This window comes from Hemibagrus wyckioides, linkage group LG17 (assembly GCF_019097595.1).
Source record: "Hemibagrus wyckioides isolate EC202008001 linkage group LG17, SWU_Hwy_1.0, whole genome shotgun sequence".
Classification (NCBI taxonomy): Eukaryota; Metazoa; Chordata; class Actinopteri; order Siluriformes; family Bagridae; genus Hemibagrus; species Hemibagrus wyckioides.
The window spans coordinates 22,744,545-22,759,311 of NC_080726.1; the positions used below are offsets into that span (position 1 = coordinate 22,744,545).

General features: G+C 41.6%; 1 protein-coding gene across 9 annotated transcripts in view; it reads right to left on the minus strand.

Annotated features, from left to right (window-relative positions):
• Window positions 1-14,767, minus strand: part of igsf9ba (immunoglobulin superfamily, member 9Ba) — a 77,948-nt gene that overhangs the window by 33,615 nt on the left and 29,566 nt on the right. For all 9 annotated transcript variants that reach the window (XR_009207038.1, XM_058414570.1, XM_058414565.1 and 6 more), the window contains exons 4-5: window positions 6,168-6,319; window positions 263-380 (exon numbers count right to left, since the gene is read on the minus strand). Coding sequence is in view for 8 of the 9 variants with exons in the window: in XM_058414570.1 (XP_058270553.1) it covers window positions 263-380; window positions 6,168-6,319 (270 nt within the window). In the remaining variant the exon portion in view is untranslated. The remainder of the gene's footprint in view (window positions 1-262; window positions 381-6,167; window positions 6,320-14,767) is intronic.

The window sequence follows — 14,767 nt, forward strand, 5'->3', positions numbered from 1 at the left end:
AATACATAGACATTTTTAGTCATAAAATGTCTGTACTTTAACAGTGCAGCTCTTCATTAAGTTGAAGTACAAACTTAGCTTAAGTAAACCTACAAACTTTTGAGAAACGTAAAAAATTGCATGTATTCATGTACATTCTGGAATGTTCTACTGTTCTCACAGGATCATTTAGCTGGACAGTGATATCCTTGATGTCAAAAGTTATCATGGTACAATGTTAAAGACCATTCAGGATATTCTGGATATTTGAAAGCTTCCTCACCTTGCACGAGCAGGCGTGTGGTGTGAAGTGCTTCTCCCTGGTCACTGTGAGCACGGCAGCTGTACGCTCCTCTGTCCTCCCGTGCGATGGCCTGCACTGTCAAACTGCCATCACTCACCTACACAGTGACATAAAGAACACGACAGAATCACAAATTAAACAGAGTATCATTTTGTTGGACTGATAAACACCATATCAACCAGAATGGCCTATTATCAATAATCCAATAATCCAATTAAGTGGACGCTACAAGCCAGAAAACCCCAAGACACAGGAAAGAAATGATTACGTATGTAATTAAATATGCATAATACTGTTATAACTTCTCAAGCCTGACTGCTGACACAGTGAATAAGTGTGTAAATGTGTGTGTGTGGTTCCCTGTGATGGACCGGTGTCCTATCCAGGTTGTGGATCCACTGTGACACTAACCAGTACAGTGAAAAACAAATGAATCAATTTGTTCCAACTTACATACACGGCGTTCTAAATTTCCTAAAGCTTTGAGTTCTGTTCCTGCACAAAGCAGGTCACACAGCATGTACAGATTGTGACAGATCATTGCATCATGGTATCTAAATAGATCATAGAAACAAAACAAGGTGTAGAAAAAAGATAACCAAAAAAGATCATGATCAACGATCTACAAAAATAAGCATAAAATAAATTAAAATTCCATGTGATGTTCAGGTACCACCGAGATGAGTGATGGTTCAGAACCATGGACAGCAACCATTCCAGTTCTGGCAAAGTATCCCGAGCACCTTAGATAGATAGATAGGTGGGTGGGTGGGAGGGTGGGTGGGTAGGTAGATAGATAGATAGATAGATAGATAGATAGATAGATAGATAGATCTTTCTTACCTATTTATGTGTCTATTTAAAACTTTCTGTGTCATACATCCATTTTCCTTTGTGTTCTGTGTTTTGGAGTGTCCAGTGTTTCATTAACAAACTGCTACCTGCACTTTCTTCCACTTGAATCAATCAACTCTCTCTCTCTCTCTCTCTCTCTCTCAAAGACACACATTCATGAAGTACTTTATTCAGAGCACTATACTAACACTGGGTGGGGCCTCAATTCTTCAGAATAAGAATTGAATTAAAATAAAAATTGAATCCATTAGAATACAGTCTGGTCACTGGGAAGGAAACTGAAGACCACTGATCTTATCGTCATGTTCATGAAACCTTGAGATGACTTTTGCTTTGTGACACGGAGCATTAACATGCTAGAGATGGGTAGCCTTTAGAAGGGGAGTAAATTGTGTCTAGGAAGGGATGCACATGGTCAAGCAAAGATTGATTGGGATTAACCGACTCAAATGACATTCTGTGCATCCAAAGAGCTCTGTTCCGCCTGTGTTGGTACCCATGGAAGATGATAAAACACACATACACTGATCAGGCATAACATTATGACCACCAGCCTAATATTGTGTTGGTCCCCCTTTTGCTGCCAAAACAGCCCTGACCTATTGAGGCATGGACTCCACTAGATCCCTGAAGGTGTGCTGTGGTATCTGGCACCAAGATGTTAGCTGCAGATCCCCTGGAGGCCCCACCTCGCAACTTACAGGACACTTCTGATAGGTACTGACCACCAGGAACACCCCACGAGAGCTGCAGTTTTGGAGATGCTCTGATCCAGTGGTTTAGCCCCTGAAATCCTTATGCTTGAGCATTTTTCCTGCTTCTAACACATCAACTTTGAGGACAAAATGTTCACTTGCTGTCTGATATATCCCACCCACTAACAGGTGCCATGATGAGGAGATCATGAGTGTTATTCACTTCACCTCTTACTGCTCACAATGTTATACCTGATCAGTGTATGATACATAATACACAGCAGGGAAAAGGAAAATTGTAATTAATAAGCCCATATTCTAAGTGGGAACTGGTCCAGGTATGGATATGGCAACTCCCCCTTTTTCCCTGTTTTTTTCCTCTAATATATCTGTTATAACTTTGTCACATTGCTTGGCCAATCTTTGCCCATTCTCCATGATATATCTGTTCTAACTCCATATGTCCTGACCCCACTTTCTTCAAATCAGGTCTGGAGCACAGGATTTCATGCTATCACGTTTCTTTCAGTACCAAATTCCAGTAAAAACCACAGACTACAGTACAAACAATGTCAGAAGCAGCAGTTTCTCGTCTCTAAATGGAAGAGAACATTTGTTTTGAAATGCAGACTACACTAAACTCACTCGGTCATTTCTGATCCGTGTAATTGCCGGATTATCACTGTGTCTGTATCTTATACTCACTTGTGAGTTTGTTTTGAAAACTGAGAGAATTCATATCTCTGGCATTTAACTCATCAAGGCTGAATTTCCCAGAAGCGTCAGAGCACAGAGATCATAGTGAGCATCCCATAAGAGTTGCACTAAAGGATGCTTTAGTTGCACTTTATTTCCCTCCTTGAAACCTATTCACAAAAATCTCATGAACTCTGAAGGATTTTTGCAAAGATTACTTGAATTAAGAGGAAGGAAAGGGTCAACAACGAATTCTAGAGTTACATGCAGGTTTAAGGAAATGGATAGGGACACATGGGACACAGATACATGGGACACAGATGATTGTCTGATGCAGACATTTCATTTGTCCAAGTAGCAGGAAGTTGTATAACAATGATCTCAACTTTAAAAAGAAAAGGTGATACACTGGACAGTGTGCTGGCCCAATCACAGGGCACACAGACTCTCACACTGTGGAGAATTTGGAGCCGCCTATCAGCCTAGCCTGTCCTCGGAGTGGGAAAAGAAACCACAGAACCCAGAGGAAACCTCTAAAGCACAAGGAGCACATGGGAATCCTGCAGGGGTGGGAATTGTACCCTGAACCCTGGGGATGTGAGGGAAGCGGGCTAAACACTACACCCAATAAACTTAATTCAAGTTTATTGTCCAGTACTTGTACTGCAAAAAATAATTATTAGTATTTTGACATACAATTAAATTTAGTCAATATTTTGTTATGCCGCATTTATAGTTTTAAGATACTTTATGAGCATAGGGCTCTTTAAGGTTTGATCGCTGTGTAAGAATCTTGACGAGCGTGTTTAGACAGAGGAGACGCCAGACATGACGATGTAATGGAATAATACACTTATTCATCCTATTCATCCGTGTATATTCGAGTGTATATTAATATTCTGCCAGCGGATCTGCACAAAAATCAGTGGTTTTACTACTCCATCGGTGCTGTGTCACTGTCTGACCAACTGCACTCAAGCCCCAGACGAGAGTGAGTAATAAACTATAAATGCCGCTGCGACTGAATAGACTGAATACACGCACGTTACAGCACAGCAAGTAGGCGGCTGAGGAAGGAGAATATGAGCACAGGATCTCTGGGGAATGAAATAGTCTGCCTCTCTGAGACAAGATCCCCTTCTTCCTGCTCTTTAGCCTGTCTGCTCCGTCTTTGCATTCCTGCCTTTCTCAGGCTTCCGGCCATGGCAGCCAGAACAGAGGGCGCAAAATCCAGTGACCGTCTCGCCACTCTTCTTAAAGGTGAGGTCATGACACACTGCTTTGCTGGAAGTGGGAATGACGTTAAAAGTGAAAACCTACAGTCTGGGTCAGATTGTAAGCAGGGAAATAAATAAAATATACACTTGATTGCATCTACGCTTGATTGTCGCATGAAATCCAGCGCACAGGAGCAGCCAGCTGTGTCTCTCTTTAACTGTGTCTCTGTTTAGGACAAAGCCAAAGCAAATCTCCAAAGCTGTTGCTCAGGAATTTGTAGTGCTCTTGCACTAGCTCTTGAAAGCAAACAGCGCAGGGCCGTAGCCTGGTCGTCACATGTAGCTTAGTAACTGTGGATCCTCGATCCATGCTTCTGGCCTGATTTGCACCACACACATGGAGATGTTTAGCGGCTCAGTTCATTCCCCCGTGCTCGAGACAACAGTGTTACAAATCACAAGCATCCATGTTTATACCAAACAAATGAGACACTGATTTTTCACACATGAACTAGTGAAGCCCCGTGTCATCATAAAAGGTATCCCGATTTATTGTTATCTTGAGGCTAACCCCAGGGTTAACAAAAGCTGGTGTGAAAAGCCTTTATTTATATAGAAAATATATAAAAATTTCTGTTTAATGCTGAAGTTTTTTGTTCTAGTATTAAGTATGGCAGTCTATGCCTTTGCTTCTATGAAAAATCTAGTTACGATTAACCCCATATGATGAAGACCAAGACCAAAAAAAAGTCAGCTTTTGTTTTCTCTAGCATGAGTGCTCTCCAGTTCTGTTGCTACAGTTTGCACAACATACACAAAACTATTATACACTATATTGCCAAAAGTTTTGGGACACCCCTCAAAGTCACTGAATTCAGGTGTTGTTTTTCAGGAGTTGGGCTCGGCCCCTTAGTTCCAGTGAAAGGAACTCTTAATGCTTCAGCTTCATACCAAGACATTTTGGACAATTTCATGCTCCCAACTTTGTGGGAACAGTTTGGGGATGACCCCTTCCTGTTCCAACATGACTGCACACCAGTGCACAAAGCAAGGTCCATAAAGACATGGATGAGTGAGTTTGGTGTGGAGGAACTTGATTGGCCTGCACAGAGTCCTGACCTCAACCCCATAGAACACCTTTGGGATGAATTAGAGTGGAGACTGTGAGCCAGACCTTTTCGTCCAACATCAGTGCCTGACCTCACAAATGCGCTTCTAGAGGAATGGTCAAAAATTCCCATAAACACACTCCTAAACCTTGTGGAAAGCTTTCCCAGAAGAGTTGAAGCTGTTATAGCTGCAAAGGGCGGGCCAACTCCATATTACATTCATGTGCATGGAAAGGCAGATGTTCCAAAACTTTTGACAATATAGTGTAATCATTTATAATCAATTTAGCAATTTTGTGATATCCAAGTCAATCCATTTAAAAACTAATCTATATTCCAAAATTGGATTAATAACAAAATATAAATATAAAAATCTTTCTCAGCTGTTTAAAATCAAAAGGCCACATAGCGTATATTAGTAATTGTTTAAAAAAATGATAATACAATTTCACTGTGGTAATTACTGTGGGAATACTATTCATCATAGATTTATAACACTTTTAAAAGCGTATAAACTCTAGATAGAATCCCATTCCAACACATAATACCCATCCATCCAAGAAGAAGGATAAGAAGAAGAAGAAGAAGAAGAAGAAGAAGAAGAATGGTACACGTGCAGCAGCAGATGCAGATCAGTAATAAGTGTCTAGTGGTTACCTCTCTTAGCTAGTGATTGAACGCCCAGCATCACCAAAATCCAAGCCCTTATCCCTGAAATGCTTGCAGGTTAAACAGGTTAATATAATTCACTTAGGATAAAAGCATCTTCCAACAGAAGAAATGTAAATACTGATAGTTCAGCAGGATCGGAACATTCACAATGCCAAAACAACAATAATTGAGTATAATGGGTGTGGGACAAGACAAGAGAAGTACAGTCTGCCTGCTTTAGATATTTTTTTCCCCTCTCTGTCTCCGTCTTTCAGCATTGGTGCTGCTCTGATGTGTTGCCAGACGAAGCCTGCTGGAGCCAGACTGCCTGAATGTTTCTGTCATATCCAGCACAAGCTATTCTCACACCCTTCTCTCTCGTCTTGTCAATGTTCTAGACTCATTCCACGCAATTGTGCGCCTCGGTCTGTCAGCTCGGCCCACACGACGCTTTTTTAAGCATTAATTCTTTCCTTTCAAAGCACGAGAGTACAATTGCTTTATTACCACAGCTCGGGGACCGTGTTTTGTAATGAGGTGTTACACCAAACCAGTATATGTGTTCTGGTTCCTACTTCTCAGATACTGGGTGAAATTCCTCATGCAAGGGAGATTCCATCACATCAGTTTAATCAATCGGTGAACGCTGAGCAGACGTTACCGTGTATTTTTTGTTGGTGGCTAGCTGCTCGCCCTCTCGCAGCCAGGTGACCACAGGCTTGGGGTTGCCGAAGGCTGTGCAGCTCAGTGTGATGCTGCCTCCCTCCCTGGCTTCCACATACTGCGGTGGCACATCCATGAATGTAGGGGGCGCTGAGGGGAAAACAAAACAAAAAAAATCCAAAGAATAATTAGGATTCAGTGAGTCACACTATGTTCTGCAATATTTTTATACAGCTTTCGTAACTGTCCAGTTTCTAAAAATGACTACGTATAAAGCTTTTGTATAAAGCCTTTATCAATGGACACTGTGACAAAGCAGAATACATTCAGGACATAAATGAGAAGTTATTCATTCATCCCTAATAAACATGACAAATGTGACGTTGGTGAGGAAAACCTCCCTTTATGGAGTTATGAGGAAGAAACCTTTAGAGGAAGAAGTCTTAAAATGGAAACCCATCCTCTTTTAAGTGACATCCAGTGTGATTAAAAATCATTTCCTTTCTACAACCATGTACTATATGGTCAAAAATCTGTTTGATGAGGTTTATTTTGGTGATGTTCACCGATGGAGACTTGAACACAAAACTCTTCATGGCAATTGCAGTTCAAAACCATCGCCATGCTTTATAAGTTGTAGTGATCCACCTACAATCTCATGTATCTCTAGTCTGTCCATGTGGGGCTATCCTTAGTAGCAAGCAGCCTCTAAGCGATGAGAACTCCAACTAGAAATATGGCATCAGGATGTATCAGACAGAAGAAGGAGTCAGGATCACTATATATATATATATGATGACCCCTTCCTGTTCCAACATTACTGCACACCAGTGGACAAAGCAAGGACCATAAAGACATGGATGAGAGAGTTTGGTGTGGAGGAACTTGACTGGCCTGCAACCCCATAGAACACCTTTGGGATGAATTAGAGTGGAGACTGCAATCCAGGCCTTCTCGTCCAACATCAGTGACTGACCTCACAAATGTGCTTCTAGAGGAATGGTCAAAAATTCCCATCTTTTAGAAGAGTTGAAGCTGTTATAGCTACAACAGGCATGCCAAATCCATATTAAATTCATGTGCATGTAAAAGCAGACGTCTCAAAACTTTTGGCAATATAGTGTAGTATACTGAATGGTCTTTGTAATACATGGATTTGGAGTCCTGGAAACAAGTGGAAATGGCAGCCAAACTCAAGGTATTGCACATGGCCGCACTTTTGAATCTATGTTACAGATTTAAACCAAAGAATCAGCAGGAAATCCACATAGACACAGAGAGAACATGTGAAGCGTCACAAAAGCTGTCACTTGCCATGAGGTGTAAGCTTAACAAGCACTCATTCTCATGAAGGGTGCCAATAATTCCGAAGGGCTAATACTTTTATTATTTATTCAACCAGCTGCTGTATAGTACGCAGTAACAGGACCAAATTTATCATGCTCTAAACATTAAATCTAACTAAGAACTTTAAGTTTGGCATTTGTCTATTTTCTATAGCACTTATTCTACACATGGTCACTGGGAGTCTGGAGTCTATCCCAAAGAACTTGGGGCTCAAGGAAGGGGACACCATGGACGGGGTACCAACCCATTACAGGAGGCACAATCACACACACACACACACCCATTCACACAATACAGACAATTTAGAGATGCTTACAACACGTCATTGTACCGGGGAGAACACCAGAGTACCCAGAGGAAACCCCTGAAGCGCAGGGAGAACATGTGCACTTAGGGCAAAGGCTGTCATTAATAAATTCAAACTGTAATACCTCATGTATATTTCACTAATAAGTACATTTTCAGCGCAGTATACAAAGCGCATGTAATCCTTCAAAATGCAAGCCAATGTCTTTCCTGAGGATCAAAGCTTCGTGTGTCCAGCCTCTAATAAATTTATAAGAACCATCGTCACTCTCACGCTGTCTCCTACACCTGGCAGATTTACACATGGCATTAACTCTTAATGGCAGGAGGATGCTGGGCCTCTGCAATGAAGCCCTGATAAGGAGGGTGTGTAGGAGTGTGTGTGTGTGTGTGTGTGTGTAGTCATTCTCCTACAGAACTGCTACTGTTCAGAGCACAGCTACATCTGCCCATCTGACACCTGCAGAGCAAGTGCAGACAGACAGACATCCTCTCTCTCACCCATGGCAGGAAGAAAACTGCTGCCTACATAGGACCCACACAAGAGTGTTAATACACCACCACAGGAAACTGACACTGTCGGGCCTTTCAGCTTCCATGGGAGCCAGACAGCACCTGCCCTGACAAAGAGGCTTTTGGACAAGAGTGGAACAGACTGAATACTAATTTAGTACCAGTGTCAGTGTTTCACAAGGGAACTCAACTGTCAAGAGATGCAACAGCCCGTAATAAACATTGGCAGAATGTGTGTGATGCAGTTTTGGATCGACAACTACCTGGGATTTGGTAGGGCTAAAATAGGATGAATAGCTTCTGCTTGGTTGGAACGAAAACCTGCAAACATACCTATGTACAGAACATACAGGAATTATGAGAGACATTTTCTGGAAATTGAACTGTGCTCAATTAAAAAAATTTACTCAATGAAGCTGACCCATGTTGTGTGGTGGAAATAATATTTGCAGAATGCCATTCAAATTCTGAACCACTAATCCACCACAGATATCCCAGGGAGATTTAAGCCTATCCTAGGGGACTTGGGGACACCAAGGCAGGGGACACCTTGGACAGGGTGCTGGTCCACCACAGGGTGCTATTATAGACACACTGAATCACATACTAAGGACAATTTACAGATGCCACATACGTTTTAGGACTTGGGGGGAAAAAAACAGAGTACCATGAGGAAACCCTAAAGCACAGGGAGAAAGTGGGAATCAAACTGCTGTTACAATTTCACAAACTATTAACCGCTAGAGGTTTAGCATTAATGTCAGGAGGGTGTGATTGTGGAAAACAAGCCAAAAAGGTGATGGTTGATATGGCACACCTGTATTCCACAACCTACAGATTCCCTCTGTTCTCTGTCTGAGTCTGAGCAGTGAACTGAACCTCCTCCCCTGAGCCATATTAGGCCCTCACACTGGCAAGAATAACAGCCCAGGTTTGTTTTTGTACGGCCTCAGCATGTGACTGGGTCAATCCCAGCAATCCAGATGTTAGTGGCCCACCTGTCTATATTTGTGAGCTCAACAGGACAACCACTTGACAGGGGGTTCACCAAACAGGCACCAGCACTGGTATGTCATGATATCGTGTTGATGACCTTCTACACTTTTGCAAACATTTTTGTCTGCCCTCTCTTCAACAGAATGCCACACTAATCCCTCAAGAACCAGAACGAGGCCTGTTGGGGTGCCAAGAAGCAGGGCAATTAAGATGTGGCAGTCTGCATATGGAGATGGACCAGGTGCTCTGGGTATTCCAGTACTGGATAAGTTCGGGGAGGTCAAGGTGTGGCGTCCATTGCCTTTATTACTTACAGGTTATATTAGATGAGCCAGGAAAGTAGAACTGTGACCCAGTTGATGGTTCCAAAGAGCCACAATGAAATTCTTACACGTCACCCCTTATAACCCCTGGGTTGTTTTTGTATTGGCCAGGCATTCAAATGTAAATAATGTGTGTTTTGCCACAAATATCAGCTGATGCATGAGCCTTAATGCTAACTTGCACCATGCCGGACATGGGTCAGTCAGTGCAGGCCACTTGTCAACTGTGGCCTGTCTGAAGCTCAAGACTAAAAAGGTTGGTGGAATACTATCAAAGGTTTGTGCCTAATAATTCTGCTGAATAACCCCCCCCCGACACACACACACACAAAAAGGGAGCATGGATCCAATCTAGTGGTCAGAACAGTGACCTTTGTCAAGTTTATATATACCAAGCTTTGTGTGGAAGTCCTTTGCTTCACTTCCCTGATTTAATGCATTGAACAGAAAAATGGGTGGGGGTCTGGAGGGGGTAATTGTCCCAGGAAAGGGAGAATCGAAGACACTGGGCAGCAGTGTATAAAGCTGGTTGCAGTTTAGCAAGAGGCTGCAGCAGGAAGATGTGATTTGTGGGAGGAGCCAAAAAGGGTGACGGTTGATGCAGCTGTATTTTACATCCTATTTATGTTTCTCTCTCTCTCTCTCTCTCTCTCTCTCTCTCTCTCTCTCTGAGTGTTGAGATGAGCTCATATGTGGCTGTGAGTGGAGCAAAGCTGAAGCTCAGCAGGATAAGCAGCGAGTGAGCTGTAAATCTGCAGTAATGGTTGTTTTTTAAGTTTTAATGTTACTTACTGACTGTATCAAGTGGCGTGAGCACCAGTAAATAACCTCATGTGTGTTCTTCTCCTGAATTTGCTCTGTTCTCTGAGTGTCTTGCCGCCAGGATTTAAGGCTGAAGCATGAATGTGTGTGTTCCTATTTGTAAGCATTATGTTCATGTGTGGCTGTTGTATAAGTCACATATTTCTTGATCGAATTTCATTTTCAGGAGAGAAAAATGGCCATCATTGTTATATATTGCTGATTCAGACTTAACAATAGTCGTAATGCTGGTACTCATTTTCACACCTTATGTCAACATCACATAGGAATCTAATGGATTTAATCTGATATGGATTTTTTTTTTATCAAACCAGATGAACCACACTAGTGTTCCAAAAGCATCTGGTTATGTGAGCTGGAAGAAAGCATCCTTTTGTGAATGACGGAATTCATTTTCAGATCAAAATTATTGAAATGATTGAGATAATAATGAGATATATATCAGCATCCCACGCACAGAATGTTAGCAGGTATCCCTATGTTCGGTCCCAGTCTCGAGCTCAGACGCTGCATATTTTTCTCTTGTAGCGTTTGCTTGAATTCCTACAAATATGATGAATTTCAAGTAGGCTTTGTGGCATTTAGGTGCAATGCAGCAGCACTAGCGTAGCAAAAGCTGAGTAAGGTCACAGAAATCACATTGCATGCATGGTTTTTAAATGGCCTCGTAACATAAATAACCATATTCCTTCAGAATGAGCGCTAAGTGCTACTGTGATTTTATAAACCATTTAAAGGTGAAGGGCAAATGTGCATGGTAAATCGTGTGTCCTTGCATATGTGAGCACTCGCGTGTACATGAAAGCCAGGTGAAGTGCGCAGAGCACTGCACATGAGGGAGGGTGTGTGTGTGTGTGTAAATGAATTGTGATAGGACATAACAGGAGCACGTAACCTAGCACACTGACCAATAATGCAAACAAGGTGGAGGCTGAAAAAGCAGCAGCAGCAGCAGAGAGGAAACCATTAGCATACATACATATGTTCCTGCCTTTGTCACCTGCTGCAGCTGTGCAGGTGACATTTAACAGGATGAAACACAAAGGACTCCTTCACTCAATGCCAAACACAAATGCTAAACACACACACACACACACACAAGCTACCCTTCAACCCTAAACAGTGGAGCATCACAACTCTGTGCACTGCACCAACACCTATAGTGTGTAAACAAGCAGGTACTGTAAGCCCAAGGTACCCTTGCTGGGGTCAGTGTTTAGAGTCTGGAATATTCATGAGCCTTGGTTGGCGTGCATATTTTTAGTGAACAAATATCGAGCGCATACTAAGAGCTGACAGCTCGCCGCTAATTATAATGTTCCTGTGGATGGCACCTCAGCATCTGACAGCAGAGGAACGAAATACAGAGAGCTGCTAAGCCTCGTGATGAACGAGCACAGCTCAGCAATCAGATACAGCCAGCAACGTCAGAACGAAATGCAGAGAACGAGACAATAGAGCCTCACAAATCCTAGCGCTTCAGTCACGTAATTCTCTGTTGTGGTCACCATATTCAGGCTCGAATTTCCGGCTTCGCTGGACGATGTAAACAGAAGCGGTGGTGGAAGATGGCTAAAATTACTCACATCACTTCAAAAGCGAATAAACAAAAGCACAACAGCTGATAAGGTAGATGTCACCCAAACTACTGATTACAGTTAAACACACACACACACACACACATATATATGTATGTATATATATATATATATATATATATATATATATATATATATATATATATATATATATATATATATATATATTCTCAATGGCCACTTTAATAGGAACTTTAATGGTAAGTAATTCTAGCAATTAAATGTTGTTCTTTCGACTGATCCATGTTCAGGGTAGCCTCAGGAGATCATTTGGTCCGTATGTTTTGATTTGGCACAGGTTTTACACATTTACGGATGCCCTTCCTGAAGCGACCCTCTCATTTTATCCAGGTTTGGGACCAGCATTGAGAGGGAATCGAAGCCGGGCCATGGCAATGAGAGAATTCATGGAATTAAATCAATGCAAAAAATCATGCAGATACATGGTGAAGAGCTTTAAGTAGCATTCACGTCAAACATCAGAAGTCACTGACTTTGAAAACAGACAGCTGAAGATTGGAAAGAGTGATCCTGTGCCCACTGTAACCTGAGATTTCCGTTCTTGGATGACGTGAGTGGAACCTGATCCGCATCAGGCTTTTCTGCTGTTGTAACCCGTCCTCCAAAACGTGTGTGCATTCTTAGACGCTTTTGCGTTGTATTAAGTGAATATTTTTTGAGTTAACATGTCGACTTGAAGCAGGCTGTCCACTGACCTCAAGTCGCTGTAATCATATTTTATTCCCCCATTCCGAACATGTTCTTAAGGCGTTCCTAATAAGGTGCCTGGTGCATAACTTATAACATGATCATTCTCCTTAGACTGGAGAGTGCCTAAAAGATTTCTAAAAGCTAAATTTTACCTCTGGGTGGGTAAACGTGTCAAGAGGAGGAGAGGAAACGTTTGTTATTAGAGGAAGGGACGTCAACATCAGCTCAAGTGGATAATGACGAGACAACCGTCTCATAACGTAGCTAGCTAACATATCTATGACCATGAGGATTTGCTGCAAGTTAGTTATCAGTATAAATGAAGCACAGACACAAGTACCAAATATAGCAGCGTGATATCACATGAAACAGAAGAGTCTGAGGCAGGAAGAGACTGGAAGTTTTCTGTCTATTTCTCTCTGAAGCTTGTGATAATCAGCTGGACACAGTGCATAGAAATGAATTAGCTGATATAAATAAGCCCAATAAATTCCAACTCCACACCTGAACAGTACACACTGAGACCAAATGCCCAGCTCATTATCTCATTTCTCATTTTTTTACTGCAGCTCCTACATGTAAAATTAATGAATGATATACGCCAATGCTTCCTGTCGCAGTTTGAACACAAAACGTGCCGAAATTAATCAGAACGTACTCAAAGCCTATAGCGCCTGTGTGATAGTATTAATATGCGACAGAGGGCTTTTTAAAATTGACCTTCAGGCAATGATTACAGAGTCATGAAGCGTGATAGTTTATATATTGTCTTAATGGATCGCATTAAATTCATCATCTAATAAAATGCAAACGCTCTCTGTGGAAGGGATGGGCGTGATATTTCTAGGAGAATTGAATAGGAGTTGAAATGAATCAGGCAGGAGGATGAGCTTTTTGTTGACTTCGGACCACTGGAATACATTTGGGAAAGTCTGCTGGGGGAAATATTTTCGTGTTTACCTGACAGTAGTGTGGCCCAATTTCAGAGACGGCTTAATGGGTTTCTAGATGGTGGACATAGGGAAAATATCACTAGTATGTACAGAATTCTTCATCATGTTAACCCTCTGGTGTGGGTAATGTTTTTTGCTCTAATATATCTTGAACACTGTGTTCTTTGAATATAGGGCTGCATTATAATAGCAAAATAATAACTTATTATTTGAAGTACTATTGGGCTTGCACTTTATTTCCATTCAATTTTCTTTTCTTTTCTTTTTAAATTCCATTTTTTGACTATTTTTATTTTGCCACTATTTTCATAAGAGTCCTAAAAAGCATTTCATCCGCGTTGTACTGTGTATAATTGTCTATGTGACAAATAGAACCCTTTGGGATGAATAAAGTATCTATCTATCTATCTATCTATCTATCTATCTATCTATCTATCTATCTATCTATCTATCTAGAATTTGAATTTAAATTTGATTTACAAAGAATTAACATTTAGGGGGATCTTAGATAAGATAGATAGATAGATAGATAGATAGATAGATAGATAGATAGATAGATAGATAGATAGATAGATAGATAGATAGATAGATAGACTATATTGCCAAAAGTTTTGGGACGCCTGCCTTTACATGCACATGAATGTAATCTGGAGTTGTCCCGCCCTTTACAGCTATAACAGCTTCAACTCTTCTGGGAAGGCTTTGGAATTTTTGACCATTACTCTAGAAGCACATTTGTGAGGTCAGGCACTGATGTTGGACGAGAAGGTCTGGTTCGCAGTCTCCGCTCTAATTCATCCCAAGAGGTGAGGACAGTCAAGTTCCTCCACACCAAACTCTCTCATCCATGTCTTTATGGACCTTGCTTTGTGCACTGGTGTGCAGTCATGTTGGAACAGGAAGGGGTCATCCCCAAAATGTTCCCACAAAGCATGAAAATGTCTTGGTATGCTGAAGCATTAAGAGTTCCTTTCACTGGAACTAAGGAACCTTGCCCAACCCCTGAAAAATAACACCTGAATTCAATGA